General features: G+C 34.9%; 1 protein-coding gene across 2 annotated transcripts in view; it reads right to left on the bottom strand.

Annotated features, from left to right (window-relative positions):
• Positions 1-7417: 7417 nt before the first annotated feature.
• USP15 (ubiquitin specific peptidase 15) overlaps positions 7418-25469 on the bottom strand; it is a 189180-nt gene continuing 171128 nt past the window's right edge. For both annotated transcript variants that reach the window (XM_006859509.1, XM_006859510.1), the window contains 11 exons: positions 19721-19804; positions 19532-19626; positions 19248-19439; positions 18431-18546; positions 17844-18116; positions 17191-17261; positions 16712-16827; positions 15497-15646; positions 13347-13450; positions 12129-12217; positions 7418-7865 (listed from right to left, as the gene is read on the bottom strand). In XM_006859509.1, the coding sequence (XP_006859571.1) occupies positions 7683-7865; positions 12129-12217; positions 13347-13450; positions 15497-15646; positions 16712-16827; positions 17191-17261; positions 17844-18116; positions 18431-18546; positions 19248-19439; positions 19532-19626; positions 19721-19804 (1473 nt within the window). In that variant the 3' untranslated portion in view covers positions 7418-7682. The remainder of the gene's footprint in view (positions 7866-12128; positions 12218-13346; positions 13451-15496; positions 15647-16711; positions 16828-17190; positions 17262-17843; positions 18117-18430; positions 18547-19247; positions 19440-19531; positions 19627-19720; positions 19805-25469) is intronic.

The raw sequence follows: 25469 nt of genomic DNA, 5'->3' as shown, positions 1-25469 counted from the left end.
GAAAAAAGAATTCCTTGGCACAACTTTACTGTAATTTTCTTCATAAGCCCCATGATTGTCCTGTGCCTCTGAGAAAATCTATCAAAATTGGGAATCTCAGAAACCCGTTGCTGTGACCTTCCGAGATGCTTTCTTCCTTGAATTGAACTGGCCCAGCAGATCTCCTCAGAAGTCATTACTTTGAAAGGACCTGTTTTTTGAAGGCATTCTAATAAGTTTAATACTGAAAGAACTCATCCACTGATTGCCGAGACATGTTTAAACACCTTCAAACTCTACCCCCTGCCCCTCGCCAACCCTATGAACCCCCTGAACCCTAGCAGCATTTGTTTTCCAATTACCTTTGCATGTGTGTGTTTTAAGAGGATTGGCACTCTACAGAATATAGAATGGGCGGGGTAAGAGAAGGTTGGTGGCCAGGCCACCAGTGAATGAGACTGACGTAATTTAGGTGCGAGAGCCAGAATGTAGAGATTTTCAAACATGGTAAACCTTTAGGTTGTCATTACTACATTTAACTAAAATGAATAACCATGTAGTTATTTAATGCTGGTTAAATTGAAATGATGCTAAAGGAGCTCTGGTAGCATTGTGGTTACGAATCGAACTGCGAACCTCAAGGTCAGCAGTTCAAAACTACCAGCTGCTCTGCGGGAGAAAGATGAGGCTTTCTGTTCCCGTAAAGATTCAGTCTCAGAAACGCTGTACAGGGCCTCTATGGGTCGGAACCGACTCCACGGCACATAACAACAATGTTATTAAGTGCTGTCAAGTTGATTCTGACTCAGTGATCCTGGATAGGGTTTCTGAGGAGCGGCTAGTGGGCTTGAAACGACTCTTATGGCTAGCAATCCAGTGACAATCCTACAGTGCCACACCAGGGCTATATTTGTTACTAAATGTATTCAAATTTATATTTGCTACTAAATGTATCCAAACAATATAAACCATAACCTCTGGAGTTTGGGTTACTACCTTTAATTCAAATGATTTTAGATAATGATTAATGAACCCTGGAAAAAGGTAACATAATCCACATCTGACGTATGCCTAGAAAAGGTTCTAAATGTCTAAGTTGTGCTCACAGTTTAAAAAGTATTAACTAGATTCTAATGCTCCAGGATGAAATTTGAATTTTCAAGCTTACCATTACACTTAGACATCTGTTTCAAGTCTTTAGTAGGTGCTAAAAACAAAAACTCCACAACAAATACTAATCTGACTCATCCTTTTTTTTTTTTCCTAAATATATTAACATATACTTTAATAATATTTACAACAGAATTTGAATATTCATTATAAGAATTATTTGATGATTAAATAACACTCCAATTGTCCGTAACAGAAAACAATGCCTTATTTTGTAAAAGCTAGTTTACATCTCCAGTCATTAACTCTTTGATCCTTTTAAGAAACTGTTATCATTCCCATTATATGACTGAGATGAGAAATTAAAAATTCAGAGATGAATGATTTTTTTTGAGCTGTGTTGAATATGATTCAAATATAGACTGCTTCCTCCCATATCACTGCTTTCTGATATTTACCTAAATATCTATAGTTAATGATAACTATTTTCAGTCTATATAATAGTTCTAAGTTGAATGTGGAGTATTAATGTGGTACTGTGGATTAATGCACTGCATTGTAAGGTTGTTTGAACTGCAACATTGGTGGTTCAAGCTCACCAGCCACTCCTTGGAAGCCCTACATTAGGACCAACTTGATGGTACTTAAAACTACAAAAATGAAATATAATTCTGAGTTTTATAAATTGAATAATTTTATCTTACCAAAATCACTCATTATTTAAGAGGGGGGTCTTATAGAAAAATCCCTCTTTAAAAAATTATACTGTAAGTAATTTTTACAATTTATTTTTTGGTTTTCTTAAATGTAGGAAATTAATTTAAAACAATTCCTATTTGCTTATAGGTTAAACAAATTTTAAGATACTGATACTAGAGAGAGGGCTTCAAAAATTTCATGGAAAAACAGAATGAAAAAATAATGGAATTTTGTCACAAACTTTATGTAGCCCCCTTGTAATTCACCTCAATGTGATTAGAAAGAGAAGTTAAGCATTGGTGTTTCTACTTAGGGGTTGAAAGATGACCTAGGAGTCTTAGGTTTCTTGTGGGAATTGAGTGAAATGGACACAATGGAATTATAATGATGACCTCATTAGAAAACTTAAAAACTGTTCACATTATATAATGGAGTGATGGTTTTCAGTATAAAGAAAATGAAATGCTTTCACTATTTATAGGGATAACTCAAAGTCAGAGAAGAGTAGGCTAAATGACAAAGTAAGTCAAAATATATCAGAATACCTAAGAATCAATGAAGAGAGGAGGAATAAGGTGGTACAATGTCCATTAATCTAGAATGTTCCTTTAGGGAGTTTCAAGAAAAGACTGTTTGAAAAAAAAAAAAAATGAAATCTATGATCTATGATTGACAAGTTATGAAGTTTCAGAAACCTGAGATCTTAAGAATTAAAAAACTCGGTGATAGTAACAGCTTGGTAAATGTTAAGAATCTGTCTTTACTAAGAAAATATAAGAATATACATTATAAGAAAAGACTGTTGGGATATCTCCATATTTATTATTTTGCTTTTATGGATTATGGATATAGATTTAACTCCAACTGGTAATGAACTTTGATGGTTACAGAAAATGTGACTATTTTTGTTTCGATACACTATTTGGAACAAGCTACAAATTCCTAAGGGAAGAATTTTTTAAGCAAAATGAGCACCACCTTCAACCATGACTTCCTACAGCAGAACACAGTCAATTACCAAAACAACTAGAACATTTAAAATATTTAACTTTGTGCAAGTTGAAAATGTGGTCTTATTTTTACAGCATCTCTATTTAAAAGGACTTTCAAAGAGCTGTTATTTCTTAGCTGCTGTGAAAGAGAATCACATTTACTAGATAGTTCTGCAAACAACTGACATCAAAACTCATCTGATTGATTTCCATCCTGTCCTTTGAGGCTGTAGTCCAAATATTATGTCAATTCTTAATTTTCCTGGCAAGGATTATCTACTTTCTAGATTTCATTAAAAAACCTGGGGTCTTTTCTTTCCCTTGACAAGTTCTAGGCTCTGAAAGACAGAGTTACAGAATAATCAGACAGTGGTATGATGCGAGGTTAATGTTCCCTGATGCATTTATTTGCCAAAATAATTGCTGTACTGTCTGTTTTATATTATCCATTGAAAAATCACCATTTACATTTTACTCTTCCAACTATTTTTAAAACCTATCCTATGTAACATTTGTAATCCTATGTAAAATTTGAACATACTTAGCCAAATTATTTAGGAAAAATCAAATACATACATGAAATATATTTGGTGGCCTTTCAAAACCAGAACAATACTTACAAGTAAATTAACTAAGACTATAAATACTCGCTATCCTTTCTCTCCCTATCCTATGGTTAAGTGGTATTTCAAAGAATTATTTGTGAGTGTCAATATAATTTTCAAGTTTCAAAATTTTCAGGTTAGTGTTTCAAGTTTTTTAGGTTAAGTTATTCAAGGTGAAATAAATATTATCTTTTATTGTAAAAATTAAAAAATGTGAATAAAAGTCTCTTTACTGTTCTTTTATGTAAACTCTCAACTCTGGTTTCAAAAATAAATGTCCATTTCTTCTCACTCCTTTGAGATTTGAGGGTCTTTGGTTCTTTTCCCTAGTGTGGTTGGGGTGGTTGTGTGCCATCATGTGGGTTCAGACTTACAACAACCCAGCATAGGATTTCCGAGGTAGTAAATCTTGGTGGGGGTAGAAAGTCTCATCTTTCTCCAGTGGAGCAGCTGATGGTTTCGAACTGCCGACCCTGTGCTTTAACGCGTAACCCACTATGCCACCAGAGTAGGATATAATTTTTCTGATATCTTAGATTAAATTATAAAGAGTGTGCTCATTTACATTGTACAAGCAAAGAGGACCAGAAGCATACCAAGTAGCAACATGGGGTAGTGGCCACTTGCCAGATAAACAAAGCACTGTGCTGTCTGTGCTGACTTAAAAACAATAATCGACTTGACTAAAAAGTCAGTATGCTTTCTATTATCACCATGCACTGGTACTAAACAATGTCAGTGACTATATTCCTCTGCTTTGGGACAGAAGATTCCTACTGCTCTTCACAACTTTGGTATTCTACTGTATGAGACTCCCCACATATTTTTCTGGTCTTCCAGACTTATTTCTTATAAGATGTCCTCACCTCAATGGAATTAAATGGTGGTGAAAGCATTGTCCTTACACTGTGTCACTGCCTTTGGTACTTACTGTTTTCTTCAAACCTAAATCAGTGTTTTCTGTGGCTTCATATATAGTTGCCAGGAGAGGCAAGGACAAACACATGATTATGAAAAGAATGCAGACAATAAAAGAAAGCAAAGCATTTAAATAAAGTATTAGGCCAAGCTTCTTTTCATGACTATTAATTCAAATTAAATTATAGGTGAAATGAAAAAGTCCTGGAACTAAGGGTTGCATCAAATTGCATTTGGGGAAATGGAAAGGACACATCTTGAGTTGAATGATAATGAAAAAAAAAATCAAAATCACATTTAAGCTTAATTAAAATGGTGATAAATGAACATAAACCAATAGAAGTTAATTTGAAAAGGCAAAGGTTACATTCCAACTAGTATATTTCTTGTTCATATTGAAATACTAAGCTGAAGCTGAAGATACTTTCAGAAGCAAAATCTTTAGACTTCCAAGATGACTTTCTATTTAGACTGACGAACTCAATAATAAACATACTGCACTGTCTCATACAATAATGCATCTCATCATTTGAGATACATGTGATGAAGACATGTTACACAGTGGGAGGCAGAACACTGGGATAAAATACTGGACCCAGCACATTATGGTGGGACTCTGGAAAAATGGCTGAACTTTGTCCCTTAGTTTCTCCATGTGAAAAATTGAGATGACAACTGTACCTATCTCATCACAGCTATCATGGGATTAAATACAGTACGACAAATTTACAAATCAGAGAATGCCTACAAACACTTTAATATAGCACCCGTTCCACAGTAAGTGCTCAGTATATGCTAGCCACTACGGTTACCGTTATTTTACATGTAAAGAAAACAGTCTAGGGAGACTAAGAAATTCAAAGTCATATGATTACTAAGCGGCAAAGCTAAAAGTGAAGTTCTAGGTTAGATATATTCTTACTGCCCTGTATTACCTATGAATATATCTATTTTTAGTTAGAGTGAATATGTATTACTCTTTTGTATTGTTTTGAAAATCTATTTTTTATAGCTGAGAAGTCATTTGAGTTGGACAGAATCAATGGTACCATTAACAGCATCTATTTAACAACAAATTTCTTTTAGTAGGAACAGAAGTTAACAATAGGAATTTCAAGAAGGAAATTATTCCTTTGTAGAGCAAGGGTGGAAAAACAATGTAAGACTGGAAAAAACATTAACTTTGATTTTTCTTTAAAACTTGAGAAAAAAAAATGGTAGATGGCAGAAAGAATAAACTCTGAGAGGCAGGGGATATATGCTTACTACTATATAAGGGGCCTTTCAAAGGTTTGTAGAAAGATTTCATTTATCTTTCAATTCCATTTTCCAAAAAGTTTTTGAAGCCTCCCTCATATCTCCAGATCCTAAAACAGTGTGGTAGGTAGATTCATAAACATAATTTGCTAATGAATAATATAGCAACAACAACTGTAAAATGTATCCTTCACAGTAGAATTCACTTTACTTTGACATGCTTTCCTTTCTAGTATAAATTACATAACTAAAAAGTCTAGCACGGTTATCTACCCATAAAATAGGAGAATTGTTATCAAGATTCAGAGTAAGAAATAAAAGACTAAATAAGGCCTTGAATAGCTTTATTGAAATCTGTATAAATAAACATGCACATTTCAAATGTAAACTCAAGTGAAATCAAGTGCAGACAAAATTTTAACCTCTGTCATGCATGAGGTTTACATTAAAAAAAAAAAAAAAAGGAAAAAAAGAAGAAAAAAGAAAAAAAAACAAAAAACCAAAACACAAAAAACCAAAGCAGCTTTTAAAATACCAGGATGAAAAATCAGCTTTAATACCAAGGTATAAAGCACAGCCATGATCAACATACCTCAATTATCCTGGTCAAATGCATTTTTTTCTTTTTAATGCTAACATAAATAAATAATTTACCAAAATGTGCACTCACAGAGTGAACTTTTATTTACAATACACAATTTATAATCTATTGTATTTGATTAGTTCAAGTGAAGAACATTATATTTTTGCTTTATTAACAGTGGGACACAAAGCAAGAGTTTCTCAGGTAGTTGATCCGTGAAATGTGCCCCAGAATTTAGATTTTCTATTAAAGGCAGTATTGTATGCCAATTGACAATACATTCTTTCAACTATATCAAAGGGAGAAAGCAGCAAAACGAAAACTGTTTCAAATGTTCACACATATTTTTGGCATCCTGGATCCTTGAATGTGGTGAACTAAAATACAATTCAAGGTTTATATGCTTTATATTCTGTACAGGTCTGACTCAGGACATGCAAATGCCAACTCTCTTACAACAAGTTACCTTCTGAGAAAAGCAGTAAGGCTACGGTGAATTCCATCAGGAACACACAAAGAAAGTTAACAGACCTACCTTAAAAGCCAATTGTCCATTAATGATTTAAAGGCCAGTATATGAAAACAAAAAACAAAAAACTCTCATCTAAACTTGATGCAATTATTACTATGGATACAGAATACTATTAAATCTGTCCTTATATTATATAATTAGGAGAGCTAAAATTTGCCAAATTACCAAAAAATGGGGTAGATAAAAACAGCAAAAATTTTAATTTTGGACCAACACCAAATTAAACATGTATTTTTAAACAAAAGCTGATAGTCAGAAAGAATTTGAATGTCTATGGAATAAATCCCAATAGCAGTTAACAAATAGATTTTAACTGAAAAATGACTTTAGCAGGAGTGTGAAATCTAGAAGCTGTTTCCACAGTAGCAGTAAGATGAACAAAATATTCTGGATTTTACATGATACTGAAAACGGAAAGAAATTTTTCAAGATTATTTCTTATATCATGATTTGGTTTTTAATAGGCCCACATTGATTACCAGGGATAGACTTCAAAATTTGGTTTTCCAAAAATACTACCATAGTATTTATGCCACACTAATATTGCAGCTAAAATATCATAGTAGTAAACATGGCAGCCTAATGTACATAAATTAGATTATTAAAAAAATAAGTTTAGCCATAATTTTCTTGTAGTAGTATTAGAGCAAAATAAATGACCAACATCCACAAATTTAACATTTATCATCAATTAACTCACATCCAAAAAATTAAAGAAAACATAATTCATCAAAACAGCAGCAAACTTAAAAGGGGTTTATTTGTGATTTCCTATATATATTTAGCTTGTAAATACAAGACTGTAAATGTATTAAGAGACAATTTCTGTTAAAGTTTTCATTGTGTTTCACTTCAAGTACTGCACAAGTTAAAATCTGATAAAGGATTTACATTCGGTTATCTGAAACTCCCATCTCAGACTTTTGTTTTAATGTGGTGGGTAACTTCTTCATTTCAATAGATACCACCAGCAGGAAAGTCTCTCTTTATGGCTTCTAGGACTTCCATTAGTTAGTGTGCATACAGTTCTCATTTTCTATGTCATTGTCATTATCATTGCTATCTTCATCGCTCTCTACTGGGATGCCAGTGGCAGCTGAAGCACCTTTAGTTTCTCGGTCAAGAGGGAAAAAGCCAGTTCCACTGAAAGTATCTTGTCTCTGGTAGAACAGTACATACGCTGCTTTGGACTGTGAAAATAAACAAAGGACATGAAATGTGAATGATTCTCAAAAGATCACATTATTGTCGATGAATTTTGTTGTTGTTGCTGTTAAGTGCTGACAAGTCAGTTCTGACTTACAGCGACCCTGTACAGGGTTTCTGAGGAGTGGCTGGTAAATTTAAACCATTGACCTTGTAGTTCAAACTATCTTGTGGTCAAGTGCTTAGCCTATGTTGTTGTTAAGTGCCATTGAGTTGGTTCCAAACCATAACTATAGGGTTTTTTGAGGAGCGGCTGGTTTGAGCTTGAACCACTGCACTGACCTTGCGGTTCAAACTGACTTTGAAGTCCAGTTTTAACCCACAGCGCCACTCCAAGATTCCAACTATCCTAGAGTGCATGAATTTTTACCTGGCAACAAATTTTGGTTACAGAGAAAAAATGTACAAAGAAAACCCACACATGATCAAATGACAGTTATTAAAATTGATTTAATGTAAATCATTTCTATACATAAAGGAAGAATGGACCCTGGAATTAAAATTTTTTATTCCCTTTAAAATTATCTAGAATAATTAATACATCTACTTCACTGTATTGCATTGGGCAAATCTGTTGCACAGGAACTTTTTAAGGTATTGAAGAGCAGAGATGTCAGCTTGAGGACTAAGGTGCGCCTGACCCAGGCCATGATGTTTTCAATAGCCTCATATGGATGCAAAAGCTGGACAGTGAATAAGGAAGATCGTAGAAGAACTGATGCCTTTGAGTTGTGGTGTTGGAGGAGAATACTGAAAGTGCCATGGACTGCCAAAAGAACCAACAGATCTGTTTTGGAAGAAGTGCAGCCAGAGTGCTCCTTGGAGGCCAGGATGGCTAAGCTTCGTCTCTCATACTTTGGACATATTGTCTGGAGGGAACAGTCGCTGGAGAAGGATGTCATGCTGGGTAAGGTGGAGGGTCAGAGAAAAAGAGGAAGAACCCCAACGAGATGGATCTGCCAGGTGGCATCATTGATGGCGTCAAGTGTGGCAGCGGTAGTGAGGTTGGCCCAGGATCGGACATTGTTTCGTTCTGCTGTGCATGGGGTCGCTATGAGTCGGTTCTGACTCGATGGCACCTGACAACAACAACAACTTCACTGATAAACCTACTTGCTCTAATCAGAAATAGAATTGTATACTGCCTTCCGTCATGTCTCTAAGGAAAAGGTGAGCTTCTTTGTAACATTACTAGCGTCATTCCATGTTTCTTCTGGACTTCAACTTTTCCTACCCTTTTAAATACATTGCTCAATCAGTCATCACTTACATATCTTTAACAAGTCCTTTATGCATTTGCCTTCATATATCCTGCTCCATTTCACCTACTCTTCTGTCATCTACTCTACCTTCATCTACCTCAGTCAAGCTTACAGAGCAGTAGTTTACTTGTCACTTCCTCTCATGCACATTCAATTCAGTGGAATCTAACTTCTGCTCCCCCAACTACTGTTAAATTAAATGGCTTTCACTAGTGTCAATAATCTCTTAATAAAATTAAATGAATGCTTTCAGTTCTAGACACTCTGTAGTGCTTCACCGCTCTTCTTTTCACCAAACTATTTTAGACTTCTTTGACACCACTTTTCTTTAGATCACCTTCTATTTTACTGTTTCTTCTTAGATTCTTTTATGAGCTCATTAAATCCCCAATTTAAAAAATCATGTTCTGTCCTTATCCCACCACTCTTCTCACTCTGTACTGTCTCACTAAGTTGCTCATTCAAGCGTAAGGTTTCAAATGCTACCTACAGGTTAACAACTCAAATTCATAATTTAAGCATGTTTTTTCTCTTGAACTCAAGTCTTAATAGTCCAACCACCTAATGAAGCTGCCAAACAGGCAACAAATCTTTCTATATTCTCTATCTTGATGAGTAATGGTAAAATAAGACTCATCTTTAACTTCTCCCTTTCTGCATATCTGTATTTTATTTGCATCTAATCTTAAATTCTATCGATTCTCTCTAGTAAATGTCTCTTAACCCCACTTTTCCTCTGTCTATATTCTTACTGTATTTAATTCAGAAACCACTGTTAAATTACTGTGATAACCTACTGAATAATGACCTTCCTGCTTCTTTCTCAGTGCCTTCCAATCTATCTTGTACAATGTTCTGAGAGATGCTAAGATACAAATTTAATAATGTTTTCCTATTGCTTAACTATTATCTAATGGTTTCTCGCAGCCTTTAAGAAAAGGTCTAAACAATCAATGTATAGCACCTAAATTTATCTCCAGTTTAATTTTTGCCTCACACCCCTACAAGAGCCATTTCTTTCAGTTAAACCAAATTACTTGCTGATCCTGATCCTTTAAAGTTCCATACTTGTCATACCTCCAGTATTTTATAATGCCTGTTTTCTTTGCTTAGAACAACTTTTCTTATTTTGTCTAATTTGCATTTATTTGTACTGCAAACTCAATTCAAATATAACTTTCATGAAAGGCACTTCTCTGATCTGCCCTTCCCTAAAAACCCCAAGTCTGAGTTGAGGTAGCTGTCCTCTTTCTATGTGGCCCTAGCAAGATACGTAATAGTAGTGCATTGTAGGATAAGCACTGGATTGCTAACCTCAAGGTCAGCAGTTCAAACCCACCAGCTGCTCCTTGGAAACAATGTATTCAGGGCTGCTAGGAGTCGGAAGATGGTACTTTAACAACTGCAGCATACAATAACGGTTAATTTGTCTGTCTTCTCTAGAATGTAAGTTTCTTGAAAGCAAATATAGTTGTCTTTCAACCCTGTTTAAAATAGTGTCCTATATACAGAAAACGGGCCCTAGTGTGGCACTGGATCCTACAGTGTACTGCTAACCAAAATGTCAGCGGTTCAAACCCAGTTGGTCTGTGGAAACCATATTCAGTGTTGTTGTTAGTCAGTACTTACTCAATGGCACTTAACAAATATACAGAAAATACTCAAATACTTGTTAACTAAATGAAAAATAATCAGTTAAGATACATGGTAATATCGAATGCATTTCTTACATATAAGAGGAAATATTATTTATTTGTAGACAGGGAATTCTTTGAAGGAGCATGTGGGTAATTTTAGGATGCTTGGGTTGAAAGATTTAACAAAAAAAGTAGGGAACATAACTTGAAATTAGAAGACAAGATATAAACTAGAAATATAGGTAAATTAGGCAGAAGCATTTGAAAAATACTACATGTGTCCATTAAAGTTTCTTTGTTATAACTATAAGGAAACAAGCAATATAAAATTAATATATGTACATTATATATATAAAACAATCATGCATTATTTTCAGGCCTGTTGATATGACAGATCAAAACTATGCTACTAATTTGGCTCAGAAGTATAATAATTTGTTTATGTGAGTTGGACAATTAAATTGAAGATTTTAAAGCATTATAATATAAAAAGTTAGTTTCTGTCCTCAAGGAATATAATAATTTAAACGGGGAAACCAATTAAAGCAATCAGTGCTCCCCACATCAATGGACACCTGAATAGCAAAGATCATGAGATATAAAAATACTGCATTTTTTATTCTTTGTAACATGACCAGTAAGAATAACTTGTAGAAAGGCAAGTACACAGAAAAATCAACTCTTATCAACTAATTTTTAGCTTCTTTTTTTTAGAACATACTAAATCAATCTTCATCAATCAACATATGGAAATAGCAATCTACTCTAATGTGCAGCACAATACATGCCAATTTTGGCTCCAGCTTTAACACATACATGGATGTAGTATAATTATTTTTCCATAATTCAAAAAATACAAAATAAAAAGTAACATAACAGCTAATGTTTTAAAAATACTCTGTAATTTGTCTAATGTAATTATGTCACAAACTTTAATGCTTAACTGTCAAAAAATCAAAGATATGACTTTACTTTGGAAATCAGAGGCATGATAAAACCCTTAAAGGATTTTTTTCTGTTTCAGCATTCTGCTTTTAAGTAGTCACCCTCTAGAAAGTTAATAGCTAAACCTATCCAGAGGAAAATTTTATTATTTTCATCAGAAAATCAATCCATGTTGACAACTAACAGAAATGTTTCTCACTGTAATTTACTCTTCTGTTAGTGGGCAAATTTAAGAAAGGAAGTTCCACTTTGGGGATATTTCTTTAAAACAGAGCACGTTTCTCTTGGCTACTAGAAGAGTTAGCATACAGCCTATCATGTTCCATGGGTCCTTTATATTAATTTATACTCTTTCTCTAGAAAAGTGGATCCCGTGATTTCAGGAAGTATAAGACATGCTTACCACAATCTGGTCTTCAGATGCATTTGAGACACTACTATCATCAAAATAGTACCATTTTCCATCATCTTTATTTTTTGCAAAAGCAGTATCTGGTGAAAAAATAAAATCACTTCTGTGACTACTAAAATGATCTATGGTTTCCCTGGGGAAATACTTAAAACTCTATAGTCATCATCATGAAGAACATCAAATATTACATGATAATTGTCTACATGAAACACTCAACTGATTCAACCTACTAGGATTTTTGAGATAATTTCTTATACTATAGAGATCTAAGATACTTTTCATATTATTTAGAACTCAATATTTTTCCCATCTCAGGGACAAACACATATTTTTATTTTGTAATATAATGACAATCAGTAGCAACTGACATTTATGCAACCACAGTGCTATGTATGTTAGGTACAGTATTTCATAAAGAAGTCATTATCATTATTCTTCCTGCTTTAGAATTGGGGATATTAATTTGCCCAAGATAGTATAGCTGGTATATATCTACAAGAAATAGAAGCCATTAAGAAGAATAGATCTATGCACACCAATGTTCATAGCAGTACTATTCATAATAGCAAAAAGATGGAGACAGCCTAAGTGCCCATCAACTGAAGAATGGATAAACAAACTGTGGTACATACACACAATAGAATATGCTACCTTGAAGAATAACAAGGAAGCTGCAAACCACCGCATAACATGGATGAACTTTGAGGATACTATGCTGAGTGGAATTAGTCACAAAAGGACAAATATTGCAAAAGACCATTATTGTAAAAGCTTAAGAAAAGATACCCATACTAAAAGTGGGGGAGGAGGGAAAGGCTCAAAAGATTAATTCATTAATCATTAAATGCTCAGCTGATAACTAAAAGGTTGGGAGTTCGAAGCCAACAACAACTCCTCAAGAAAAAGACCTAGCAATTTGCTCCTGTAAGGATTACATTAAAGGAGCTCAGGTGGCTGCTAAGTGAAACTCTGGTAGTTCAAGTCCACCAGCTGCTCTGTAAGAGAAAAGATGTAGGGATCCCCATGGGGCAGTTTCATTCTGTGGTACTGTGTCTCTATGAGTCAGCATCTACTTGATGGCAGAATCCAAAACAATGAACAACTACTATATGCAAAACACATCCCACACTTTACCTTTAGCAATTTAAAAAGTCTGGAGTTAACATAACAAATATCAGGATTTAAGTTAAAGGTAAACTGTCAACTCACAGTGTCCTCCTCCCATCCCTCCATAGTGGTTTGAAACAGCAATCAAATTATAGCGGCAAGGACCTGCATTTGGATTAATCAGGAATTCCGACATATCCAAGTCACTGTTTAAAGAAGATAATAAGTTAATTTCATGTTTTTTTCCAAAATGTTAATTAAGTGTATTCTGTTCTGACATTCATTTATACATAGCTCACTAAAGAAATCACCAAGGGTGAAAAACTCTTACAAAGCAAATCATACATGTACTACGAAGGTTTGAAGATTCTGGGAAAACCTGTTTAGGAGTCAAGAGTTTTAAAACATACCACAGATCACTGTTGTTCAGATTAATGTTTTATGTAAATATATTTAATTCTCTGTATATCAGGGAAAATAGCATCATTTACCATCTGGGTCCAATGAATCCTTTTCATTTTTATGTTTTACATTTTAAAGTAATTTTTCTGAATGATTTCCACAAGGAAAAATAAAGGGATAATGAAAAATAACTTTCTTAAATATTTTATAAAAATTTAAACATATGCATATAAATTAAAAAAAAAAAAAAAAAAATATATATATATAATCCAAATCAACATCATCCCTTAAATGAAACTAACTGCATAATCTGTCACAGAACCAGGAGTATGAACAAATGGCAAAAAGCTTATAATTTTTGTTTTTTCTTGAAGTTACATCAACATGCTGTTAATCTAGTCCTTACTGATTGAATAGCTTGTTATCCAACAATTCCCATTTATGATAACAGTAACAAATCTACTGTCTATTTTGAGTATCCACAACATACATATGACAGTAACAATGAAGTGTGAGATAAGTAATACTGGCTGTGATGGTTCAGGCTATTTGTCAGTGTGTTGGGTATGACTCCCAGTGGTCTGGCAGTTCTTCAATGATGCAGTCATCCTCCATTTTGTGATCTGGTGCAGTAGTCGTCTATTTTTGTTTAACACCTTGATCTTTGGAACCTGACCATGCTGGTAAGTGAGGAGTGCATGATTTATTTTCCACATTTGATAGTACACAATTTTTTTTTAGAGAAAATGACCGTTTTTTGGCTCCATAACTGCAGAATACTTACAATTTTAAAATTATAAATGCCAACTAGAATGATCAATGCAATGCACATTTCAATTTTACTTCTTCATTTATTTGTTTCATCATCTTCCTGTATTCACCTGATTTCAGCATTTGTCTACTTAACTAACTGTATCAAGTAAATTTTGGCCTACAAGTATCATAAAACATGGAAGAACATTGTCACATTTCCTTTTTACAAAATGGTACAGTCCCAAGTTCTTGTTGCAAAATACTGTGTGTTGAGTACATAATATTCCCTCCCCTGCCGATTATCAACTGTGTTCAATGAAACCTAAAAAAAAAAAAACCAACAACAACAAAAAAAACTCACTTAACAAGTCTTACGTACTTCATATTATTTTACTCTTTATTTTTAAGCATAGTTAAGAATAATTTGTGAATAATGATGAAAATAATTCCTAGGAAAAACGAAATCATGAAGATCTTATAAGATACAAGAGGGCTTCAAAAAGTTTGTAGCAGGCCATTTCTTCTGCCATCTGTCTTTGAGTCTTTGCAGATCCTCCAACAGTGCCATGTTGGGTAGAGGATCTGGAGGTTTACAACCTCTGTGATCTGAAGGAGCTACTATGAGGAAGGTCAAGGGAATATTTGCCATTTTTGGTAGAACACAAGTGGAGGTTACTAATTATGATGGCTACATATACACTTTGGGTCGGAATTTGCTGTTCCTTTGTTTATAGTAAGATATCAACTCCTTGAGAATTAAGGATTTTTAAGTTTAGCCATGAAACAAATAAGAATGTTTTAAGGAAACATTGGAAATTGCACCAAATTCTGTTGAATTAGCATACTGGTTATGTTTGTAAATAAATTTATAACACATACACACAAGTTCTTAGCAACTGGAATTAAAACAGAATGCAATTTTTCTACAAATCTTTTGAAACCTCTTTGTATCTTAGATTTATAAACAGGACCAATAAACCCACATGGCAATGTAAAATGAAATAAATTCTACTCTGTTTCAAAAGACAATCTTCTCTTTGATTTTTGGAAAATCTCAAAAAAGCTGAAAATGTCCTATATGATTAATTAAAACTTACTTGATAGGGAAATCAACTAAGGTATCCAACTTGTCTCTCATGTATCGACTGTAAGAAAATCGCTTGAGATGTACTACAAGTACTGGAGGAAGGGACCATAAATCCAACTTTTTTGTCGCTTGCTGATGCTCTTTACAATTTGGACAATACCTAAAAATATAGAGAAAATTTTAAATTTGATATAGGTGGAAACAAATAAAGAAGCGTCATTAACAAAAACAACAAATGTTTGAGAAAAATTCTACATTTATTCAGAGAGAAATTACTGTAGGCCTAATACTTAAAAGGTTAAAATGCGTGTCTCTTATGAGTTTTATTTTCAATACATTTTCCATAAAGGTTTACCTATTATAAATCAATATGCAAATAAAAATGCAAGCTAGATATCATATTTATGTTTTTGCAGGCTGAAAAGACATGGACTGCTAGATACAGGTACTAGAAAATATCAAAACTTCTGGGATCCAATGAAACTAATATAACATACCACTCTTATTTGCATACAAAAGCTTCTCTAAAATAGACTGTAGAGCTAAAAGTTCTTGAGAAAAAGGAACAAGCCCTCTCACATTAATACTTTCAAAAGACATTCTTGTCCCTCTTAACAGACTATATCCAGTACTGTTGTTGTGTGCCATCAAGTCGGTTCCGACTCATAGCAACCATGTATAAAGTTTCTGTTAAGTGGCTGTTGGGTTTGAACTGTCTAACGTACGGTTACCAGTCCAGTGCTTATGCTATAGCGTTGATTCTGAAACACAGCTACCCCATATGTGTCAGAGTAGAAGTGTGCTTCATAGGGTTTCAGTGGCTGATTTTCCAGAAAGATAGCCTCACCCATCTTAAGAGACTATTACCACTGCCAGCTGAGTCTGACTCATGGTTCCCGTAGGTGTGTCAAGACACTTAACTGTGCCCCACAAGGGTTTCAGCGGCTCATTTTCCAGAAGCAGAGTGCCAGGCCTTTCTTCTGAGGTGCCTTTGAGTGGACACAAACCTCTAACCTGGTTTGCAGGCAAGTGTGCTAACCATTTGCACCACACAGGGACTTCAATAGACTTTATTAGATTATTACTTATCATCTAAATAAATGCTTATTATTTAAAATAACAAATGGAATTTAGTAATGACTTCTTCATTTTGATGCCTCACACAAGTGATTATAAATCTGTAATAATAAATAACTAGAAGTAGTTATTTAACTTTGTTTCTTACCAGGGATCTTCAGCACCGAGTTTTTCTTTTGTTGTAAAAAGTTCAATGCAATCTTTTAATTTCACAAAAGGTTTTTTGGGAGGCTTATATTCCACACTTTCATGTTTTTCAAAATCCTAAAGAGAAGTATTTCTTGAGTTAAGAGAACAAATGAAACAAAACTTATTTTAGTGATACCATCTTACTATGAATAATAATGACAACTCCTAAACTTTAATAAGTCTACTTAATAAACTGAGATTAATTCCACTCTTCACAATAACTCAGGTATACACCTATACCAAAGACTCCAAAGTGCAAACAAAAAGCATATTCAGAACTAACTCTACTTAAATAAAAAGATGTTTTGGAAAGTTGTTTCTCTTCTAAGTCATGGGCAGTTTCCAACTGGCAAAAGAAACATGTTTGATAGGGGTAAAATGTAACAAAACAGTGGGATTTACTTGGGGAATGTTTAAAAGGGATGAATAATAACTTACCTCAGCAGCATTCTCATCAAAATATCTTTTTTTCAAATCAGGATCCCAATCCAAAGCAAGAAAAGATCTTTCTAAGGTGGAAAACATATTTTTCCTTTAAACTTTAATTTGCCATAATGTTAAAATTAAGTATGTTTTAATGTTAAGATATACACCAGAATAAACAAATAGCTTTATTTTCTACTATGTTATGTTGTTGTTGTTAAGTGCCGTCAAGTCGATTCTGACCCATAGCGACCCTGTATAGGGTTTCCAAGGCTGTAAATCTTGACAGGAGTAGAAAGCCTCATCTTTCTCCCGTGAAGCAGCTGGTAGTTTCAAACTGCTGACCTTAAGGTTTGCAGCCTGATTCGTAACCACTACGCTACCAGAGCTCCATTTTCTACTATAGTAGGTGATTAAACAAATAGCTATTGCTAAGCCACTAAACTAATTTAGGAGCTAATAAAAAAAAACCCTACAAAACTTGAGCATGAATATAATCTCCATTTAATAAACATGGAAACAGGTTTTAGTCTACTTAGAAATTAGATTTTTCATTTAAAATTTTAAACAGATAAATGACACTTTTCAAGAAATGTTGCAATTTCATAATTCAACAAAACTTGCTTTTCTTAAGTTTAGTGTTCAAGACATTTTCCACAAACACTTACCATCTAGTCTAAGTTGCCTATCATCAAATCTTATATGCCTGGTATCATCTTTGATGTAGTTGATATCGGTATTGCCTAAGTTGTTGAACTGGAATGTAAACAATCGCTTTTTGTGCCCCATAAGTTGACCTTTGCAAGTTTCCTCAGTACATAATCCATTTTCAGAATCATTATCTCCTCCAACTGAATCTTCCGACTGACTGTTTTCATTCTCTGAAGGAAGTTCTTGATCTTGGCTGGATTCATCATCTGGTTCATCTGTTTCCATTTCACCTAATTTAAATTAGAGACTTCTTAGACAGGAACTTTAGCAGGCGGTAAATTCACATTAATAGAGGACAGCCAACTCAGTAAAAGAGGGTGACGATGGTGGCACAACTTGAAGAATGTAATCAGTGTCACTGAGTTGTACATGTAGAAAAGGTAGAACTGGTGTATGTTCTGTTGTGTTTATTTTCAACAACAACAACAAAATGATTTATCCCAGGCTCATTTTTTAGTTAGTTTAATACCCATTTTCTTTAATTTTTCTCCAACTCCAGAATCCAAGTGAGAAGATTTTACTAGTTGACTAAGGGAAGTCTTACTTGGTGAGCCTTCTTCGTGGATGCCATTTGGGCCGTTCCCATTAATATTTTGGTCTTTACAGCAGTGTAGGGATCCTTCAGTTTCTTCAGTTTCAGTAGATATTTTGACATAACGGCTTAAATAAAATCAGAAACCAAATAGAGTCAGGTCTAAAAAGACAAAAAGTTCTCCATTCTTTCAATAAAACAGAAGTTTTAAATGCATTAACAGTCATCATTTAGCAAATTCCTACTCAAGATACAGTACAATTAAGTACAACTAATAATTTGTATCTTGGTTGTCTTTAAAAAAAAAAAAAAAGTTGGCTTATTACTTCTAGGTACAAAAGGATCAAATGGCATTCTTTCCCTTATAAAGCAAATCAAGACTTTAGTTAGGCAAAAAGAGAGCTACCTCACAAAATTCTGTCAACCATAATGGTTTATCCTTTTAAATAAAACTATTAATTTAAGTTTTTAGTCTAGCAGTGTCTATAAAAAAATGAAGGCTATGATATCTGTTATGACTTCAGAGTACATACATGCATTACAATACTGGTAGCTTCCTATTCATTTCCAACTATAAAGTTCTGGTATAAAACAGTTGAGATTTCACGTTTCTTAGGTTTGAAATTATCATAGTAATGTGTTTATCATATGGCCAGGAAATTAGATTAGAAGCAATCTGATATTGAAAATTTCTACCTATCTAAACCAAGTTGAGATGATACAGACCCATCTAATTATATTTTGATAGTACCTAGCATTTTTACTTCTACTACAACTTATATTTTATCTTAATATTTATTTTGTCAATGCAGAAATGCCTGGCACTTACCACATTCTCAAAAGCAGGAGATTATAGAGTTTATCTTCAGTATTGTTTCGTGGTACAGCCATAAGAAAAGGCTGACCAAAAAGCGAAGAACCAGTATGGTGGGTGTAACTTGAGTGTCTAAACTTTTCTCTTAGGCAAACAGGAATTATCACGTGTTCTGTATCTTCTGTCCTATTGATGTTAATTTCAAACCTACAAGGAAAAAACAGGTCATAAACTCTCAAAAATGTGTCATTGCATTTGAACATTTTCTCAATATTTTACACAACGAATTTTATACTTACACATAAATATCATCCCGTTCCATAATACTACTAAGGTTTTCATCCATAGCAAATATTCTGTGAAATCTATGATTGTATATATCAGTAACTATCATCTAAAAGGAAATAAATTTCTATTAAGCTTGTTTTACAACACATAAAATCTAAACACCAAGTTATATATATGCTTTTACCACAAAAGCACTTTACCTTATCTGCAGGTACTCCTGACAAAGCTGATAATGCTGTGCAAAGATCTGATATGTTTCCAATTTTGGGGACAACCACTTTATACTAAAAAAGAAAATAAATTTATTACTTTAGAAAAAAGGCTCAACAGATAAACCTGAGTTCATAATTGCTTCCATATATTCACTTGGTATTTCACTCATATTATCTGTCACCAATCTTGCAATCATCCTGGGTCACAATAACCATATGGACGATTGAGCCTAACCTTACTTACTGTTCCCTGGCTCCTCCATTCATTCAACTACAGTCCACTTACATCACCTTAAATGGTTTGACTTCTGCAATCTTAAAGTCTAACAGGTTACTCTAAAACCACTACTTCTTTCTTTACCTGCAAACTCATTCTTCCTTATTCTTGGATTGCACTGAAATTTCTAGTCCTTTAAGCCCTGCTTTCTCCCAGTTTACCAGCTTCCTACTATCTTCGAGCTCTTCCATCTAGATCTCACATGCTTGCAAATCCTTTAACTCCTTTGTTACTCAGCAGTCTATTCATGATGAACTTTCTCTGAGCTGTTCAGATGTGAAAGAGAAAACTGCTCAAGTTTAGAGACTACAGTGACTCCATACGATAAGCACTGGACTGAAAACCCCAAGGTCGGTGGCTTGATCCCACCCACAGTTCTGGGAGAAAGATGAGGCTTTCTGCTCTCGTAGATTTAAAGCCTTGTAAACCCTTAACAGAGTAGTTGTGAGTTGGAATCAACTTAACACCACTTAACAACATGCTAAATATTCTGTGCCCAATTTCAAATGATTCTTTCAATACAACCCAGAAATTCTCATGTATCCTTTGTTTGCTTATTATTTCTCTCAATAACTATTTGAAATCTTCACCCTCCTTAGCCTTGCTATCTTATCACTTCTCCCTTCATTAATCAGTAGACTATCTATTTCACCAAGAAACAGAGGCAGCCAGGTAGAAAATCTCCAACATCCTGTTACCCTAAAAATTTACCTGAATATTTTTCTTTATCTTTTGCAACACATGGAAGGTGAACCAGATGTCTCTCTTCTCATCCAAAACTAATCTTAGCATCAGTGCTCTGAATCCTGTTCTTTTGTTTCCTCTGGGATTTCTTGTTGTTAAGTAAGTGCCATCGAGTTGGTGCAGACTCATAGTTACCCAGGATAGGGTTTCCAAAGAACAGCGTATGGGTGTGAATTGCAGACCTTGCAGTTAACATTCCAGTGCTTACCCTAAGCACCATACCAGGACCTTCTGGGACTTTAGTCCAGCAATTATTCTTTCTTCCATGTTATCTTGACTCTTTCTTGTAAGCATATATAAGTTTCTCATTAAACAAAATAGTACCTCATTGTTTTCCCTCTACTAATTCCTCTTTAATTACCTCTCTCTTTTTATAAATAACTTTGTTAAAAGTAATGTCTATACGGATTATCATAACTTCCATTCACTTTTCAATGCCCTAACTTCTCTCTGTACCTCACTATTTAACCTGTTACTAAGGCTACCAATAACTGTTATACAACTAAATTTTTACTGGTTCTTATTTTATTGACCTTTCTGTAACATGACAAGGAATGCTGGTGGCTCCGTAGAATAAGAACTGGATTGTTAACCACAGGTGGGCAGTATGAGCCCATTAGTTGCTCCTAGGGAGAAAGATGAGGCTTTCTGCTCCTGTAAAGATTTACAGCTTTGGAAGCCCTATACAGGGTCACTATGAGTCTGAACCAACACCATAGCACTAACAGCAACAAAAACTGCAGCATGACAGCTGACTTGTTAAGTGTCATCGAACTGGTTCCAACTCATAGTGACCCTGTATAGTTTCTGAGGAGCAGCTGGTGGATTTGAACTTCTGATACTAAGGTTTGCAGTTCAGTGTTGATCCTACAGCGTCACACCAGGAATCCCTGCTTAAAATGTTTCCTTTCCCTACAGCATTACTTCTTAATTTTTTGCTATTGCCCCAGCAACTCCTCTTTTTGAGGCTCTTCTATAGAATGCTCTTTAAAATTCTGTCCTTAGCCCTCATCTCAATTATATACGGTCCTCTTAGAACAGTTGACAATATATTCAGATTTGTTCTGGCCAGTCTTGGATTAGCTTGTTCTTCTAATATCCAATGCTAATGATGGGCTTTCTTACTTTCAAAAGAATTTCAGCTCAAGTGATAAAGTACAGGGTTACTCTAGTTTTAGGTGCTGTCACGCCTCTAAGACTCTGGCTTGCAACACCTTCACAAAGATCACATCTTCTCCAGCATAAACTTCTCTTCTCTAGTTTTGTTGTAGAAACTCAGTGCTACTGGATAGCTCCACCTAAATGTTCTTCATGTACGTCAAAGTCCGTCTTTCAATTCTAAACAAATCTCTCTCCTCTAACCTGTTTCTTGTAAAGCTATTATAAAAAGTACCATTTATTTTCTTGGTGCTTTATTCCAAAAATGTTAATATTTGAACATGCTTAATTTTAACAACATAAAAACGGTTCTTCTATTAAATTGCCATTCTGACACTAATCTTATTTATATTTCAAGCCCTTGTCATTTGTAATCGAATCACTGCAAAGTCTCTCAACTATTCTTAGTACTTTTGATCTAAGACATTCAGTGTAACATTTGTACTATCAAACACAAGTCCAAATCATCTCTCTGTTTAATGACCTTTAATGATTCCCCACAGAAGACTCTTTGGTGGCACAGTAAGAGTTCCCCCTGTGGGATAGACCACAAGGTCGGAGGTTCAAACTCACCAGCTGCTCCTAGGAAACCCTTAACTAGAGTCACTAGGCGAACCAGTTAACAACAAAACAACACAGTAACTGAAAGGTCAATGGCTAGAACCCACAAGTTGCTCTGCATGAGAAAGATTTTGCAGTCTGCTTCAGCAAAGATTTACAGCCTTGTTCTACAGTGCTGCTGGGTCAGAATTGACTGGACAGCAATGGGGTTGAGTTCCCTGTAGCCTTTAGGGCAAAGTCCTTCTTTCCTACCTTAAGGTCAAAGTTCTTCGTGAAATGACTCCTGCTTATCATAGAAGCTACTTGTAGTTTCCAGAAGTGGGTCATGATCTCTTTTGCTATTAGTCCTTTGCAATGCTAATGGTTTGGCCTACTATGATTTCAATGATAGCTTTCCTAGATTCAGCAAAGGCATCATCAACTGGAGTACTCCTTCTGTGCTTTCCTGGAACACCGTGCCATAGCACTTCTCATACTGTATGACAAGCTGCCTTAGAACAAGGACCAGAAGCACATTTCTATCTTAACTTTACACAGTAAGAGAGTTCAATAATAACACATGTTAAATATTATTACTAATGCACTTACATGCCAAAAATAAACTTCAGTGATAGGAAAACACATCAAATAGGCTAACTCAACTAATTTTACTTTCCTTATCAACTGGAATAGTGTTAATTGATAAGTGTCCTCAAGTTGGTTACAACTCATGACCCTGTATAAGGATTCTGAGGAGTGACTGGTAGGTTTGAACTGCTGACCTTTCAGTTACTAGTCTAGTGGTTATTCTACAGGGCCTCACCATGACTATAGTGTTAATTAGACTACCATTTTATATTTGACTTCTTAGTGCCACAAATTGAAAAATAAAAATTAAAAAATCCCAGTTTCTTTGTGCTGACTACATGTTTTTTAAAATATTCTCAACTAACTGGTTGAGTTTATGAAGGAAGACATGAAAAAAAGTTAAACGGCTGGAATCTGCATAGTTGAGTACATTAAAGGAACACACACACATACACACAAACACATGTATATGTGTTGTTGTTAAGTTCTGTAGAATCAGTTCTGACTCATAGTGACCCTGTATAGGGTCTCAAAGGCTTTAAGTCTTCAGAGAGCAGAGTGGCTGATGGGCTCCAACTGCAGATCTTGTGGTTCATAATCCAGTGTTTATTGTATGGAGCCATTGTGCTACCACTTATATATACATATATTGTTGTTTTTAAGTTCCAGCAAGTCGGTTCCGACTCATAGCGACCCTGTATAGGGTTTCCAAGGAGCATCTGGTAGGTTTGTGATTTGCAGTCCAGAGTATGTGTATGTATAAATACACACTTTTTTTTTTTCTGTTGCTGTTGAGTCGATGCTGACCTACAGGACAGAGTAACATGGTCCAAAAAAGATTTTTTTCTATCTTCAGAGGAAGAAAATTTTAGTGGCACAGTGGTTAAGTGCTCAGCTTCTAACCAAAAGATCAGTAGTTCAAACCAGCAGCTATTCTGGAGGAGAAAGATGTGGTAGTCTGCATCCATGGAGACCCTACGAGGCGGTTCTACTCTGTCCTATAGGGTGCTATGATTTACAGTCAACTCATGGCAAGGAGCTCTGGTAGCGTAGCGGTTACGAATTGGGCTGTGAATCGCAAGGTCAGCAGTTCGAAACTACCAGCTGTTACACGGGAGAAAGATGAGGCTTTCTGCTCCTGTAAATATTTACAGCCTCGGAAACCCTGTACAGGGTTGCTATAGTCGGAACCGACTCCACGGCACATAACCACCACCACCAACCATGGCAATAAATTTAGTTTTATTTTTTATTTATCTTCAAAGAAGTCAGTCTATGGAAAAAACAAAATCAAACCAAAGGCAATAATAATATTTACTAAGTGTTATAACAGAATTTATAGCACTAGAAGGAAGGAGTCACCATTCATCTGTCAGACTGTCATACTGTGGTGGCTTGTGTGTTTGTGATGATGGAAGCTAAGCCCTGGTATTCTTAATACCATGAGAGTCCTGGTGTCGCCCTGTGGGTCAATGCGCTGGACTGCAAAGTCTGTTTGAACCATAGGTCAGTCAAGTTCACCAGTCGCTCATCAGACACCCTACACAGGGTCTCACTATGGTCAGAATTCACTTGACAGCACTTGACAACAGGGTCACCCATGGTGGGCAGGTTTCAGTGGAACTTCCAGACTAAGACAGACTAGGAGGGCAGGTGGACAGCTTTAGAATGTTTTAGCCCCTGAAAATCTTATGAATAGCAAAGGAACACTGTCAGATATATTGCTGGAAGATGATCCCCTCAAGTTGGAAGGCATTCAAAATGATAGGACTGGTATTGGCCATTCTGAATCTGACAATCATATGGTTTATTATGCCAGGAACATCAAACTGAAGAGGAATGGTGTGCATTTATCACCAAAAAAACATTTTAACATCTATCTTGAAATACAACACTGTGATAGCATAGTATCCGCATGCCTACAAGGAAGACCAGTTAATGTCATTATAATTCAAAATCCACGCACCAACCACTAACCTAGGTGATGATGAAATTTAAAATTCTACCAACTTGTTCAGTGTGAAATTGATCAAACATGTAATCAAGATGTATTGATAACTACTGGTGACTGGAATACAAAGGTTGGACACAAATAGGAAAGATCACTATGGATCCTTATTGGAAAATATGGCATCAAACAGTTTCAGTCAAATAAATTTTCAATTGTCTTTGAAGCTCTTAAAATACCTAAAAATTAACTGAAAAACCAAACCCTCTGCCATCAAGTTGATTCTGACTCATAGTGACCCTCGAGGATGCAACAAGTCTTTACAGAAGCAGACTGCCACAACTTTCTCTTGGCCTAAAAATTATAGGCATTTAACATTTAAAAAATCCAGATTAGCCAACAGTGTATTGTTAATCTTTGTAAAAAGATCTTTATCCTGACAGTATAAACAAACCACTTCTTATTGGAACTTTCTTCTTCTA

This window comes from Chrysochloris asiatica, unplaced genomic scaffold (genome assembly GCF_000296735.1).
Source record: "Chrysochloris asiatica unplaced genomic scaffold, ChrAsi1.0 scaffold00033, whole genome shotgun sequence".
Lineage (NCBI taxonomy): Eukaryota > Metazoa > Chordata > Mammalia > Afrosoricida > Chrysochloridae > Chrysochloris > Chrysochloris asiatica.
The sequence above is the reverse complement of the archived record's forward strand: the minus strand, read 5'-3'. Positions and strand labels throughout refer to the sequence as shown.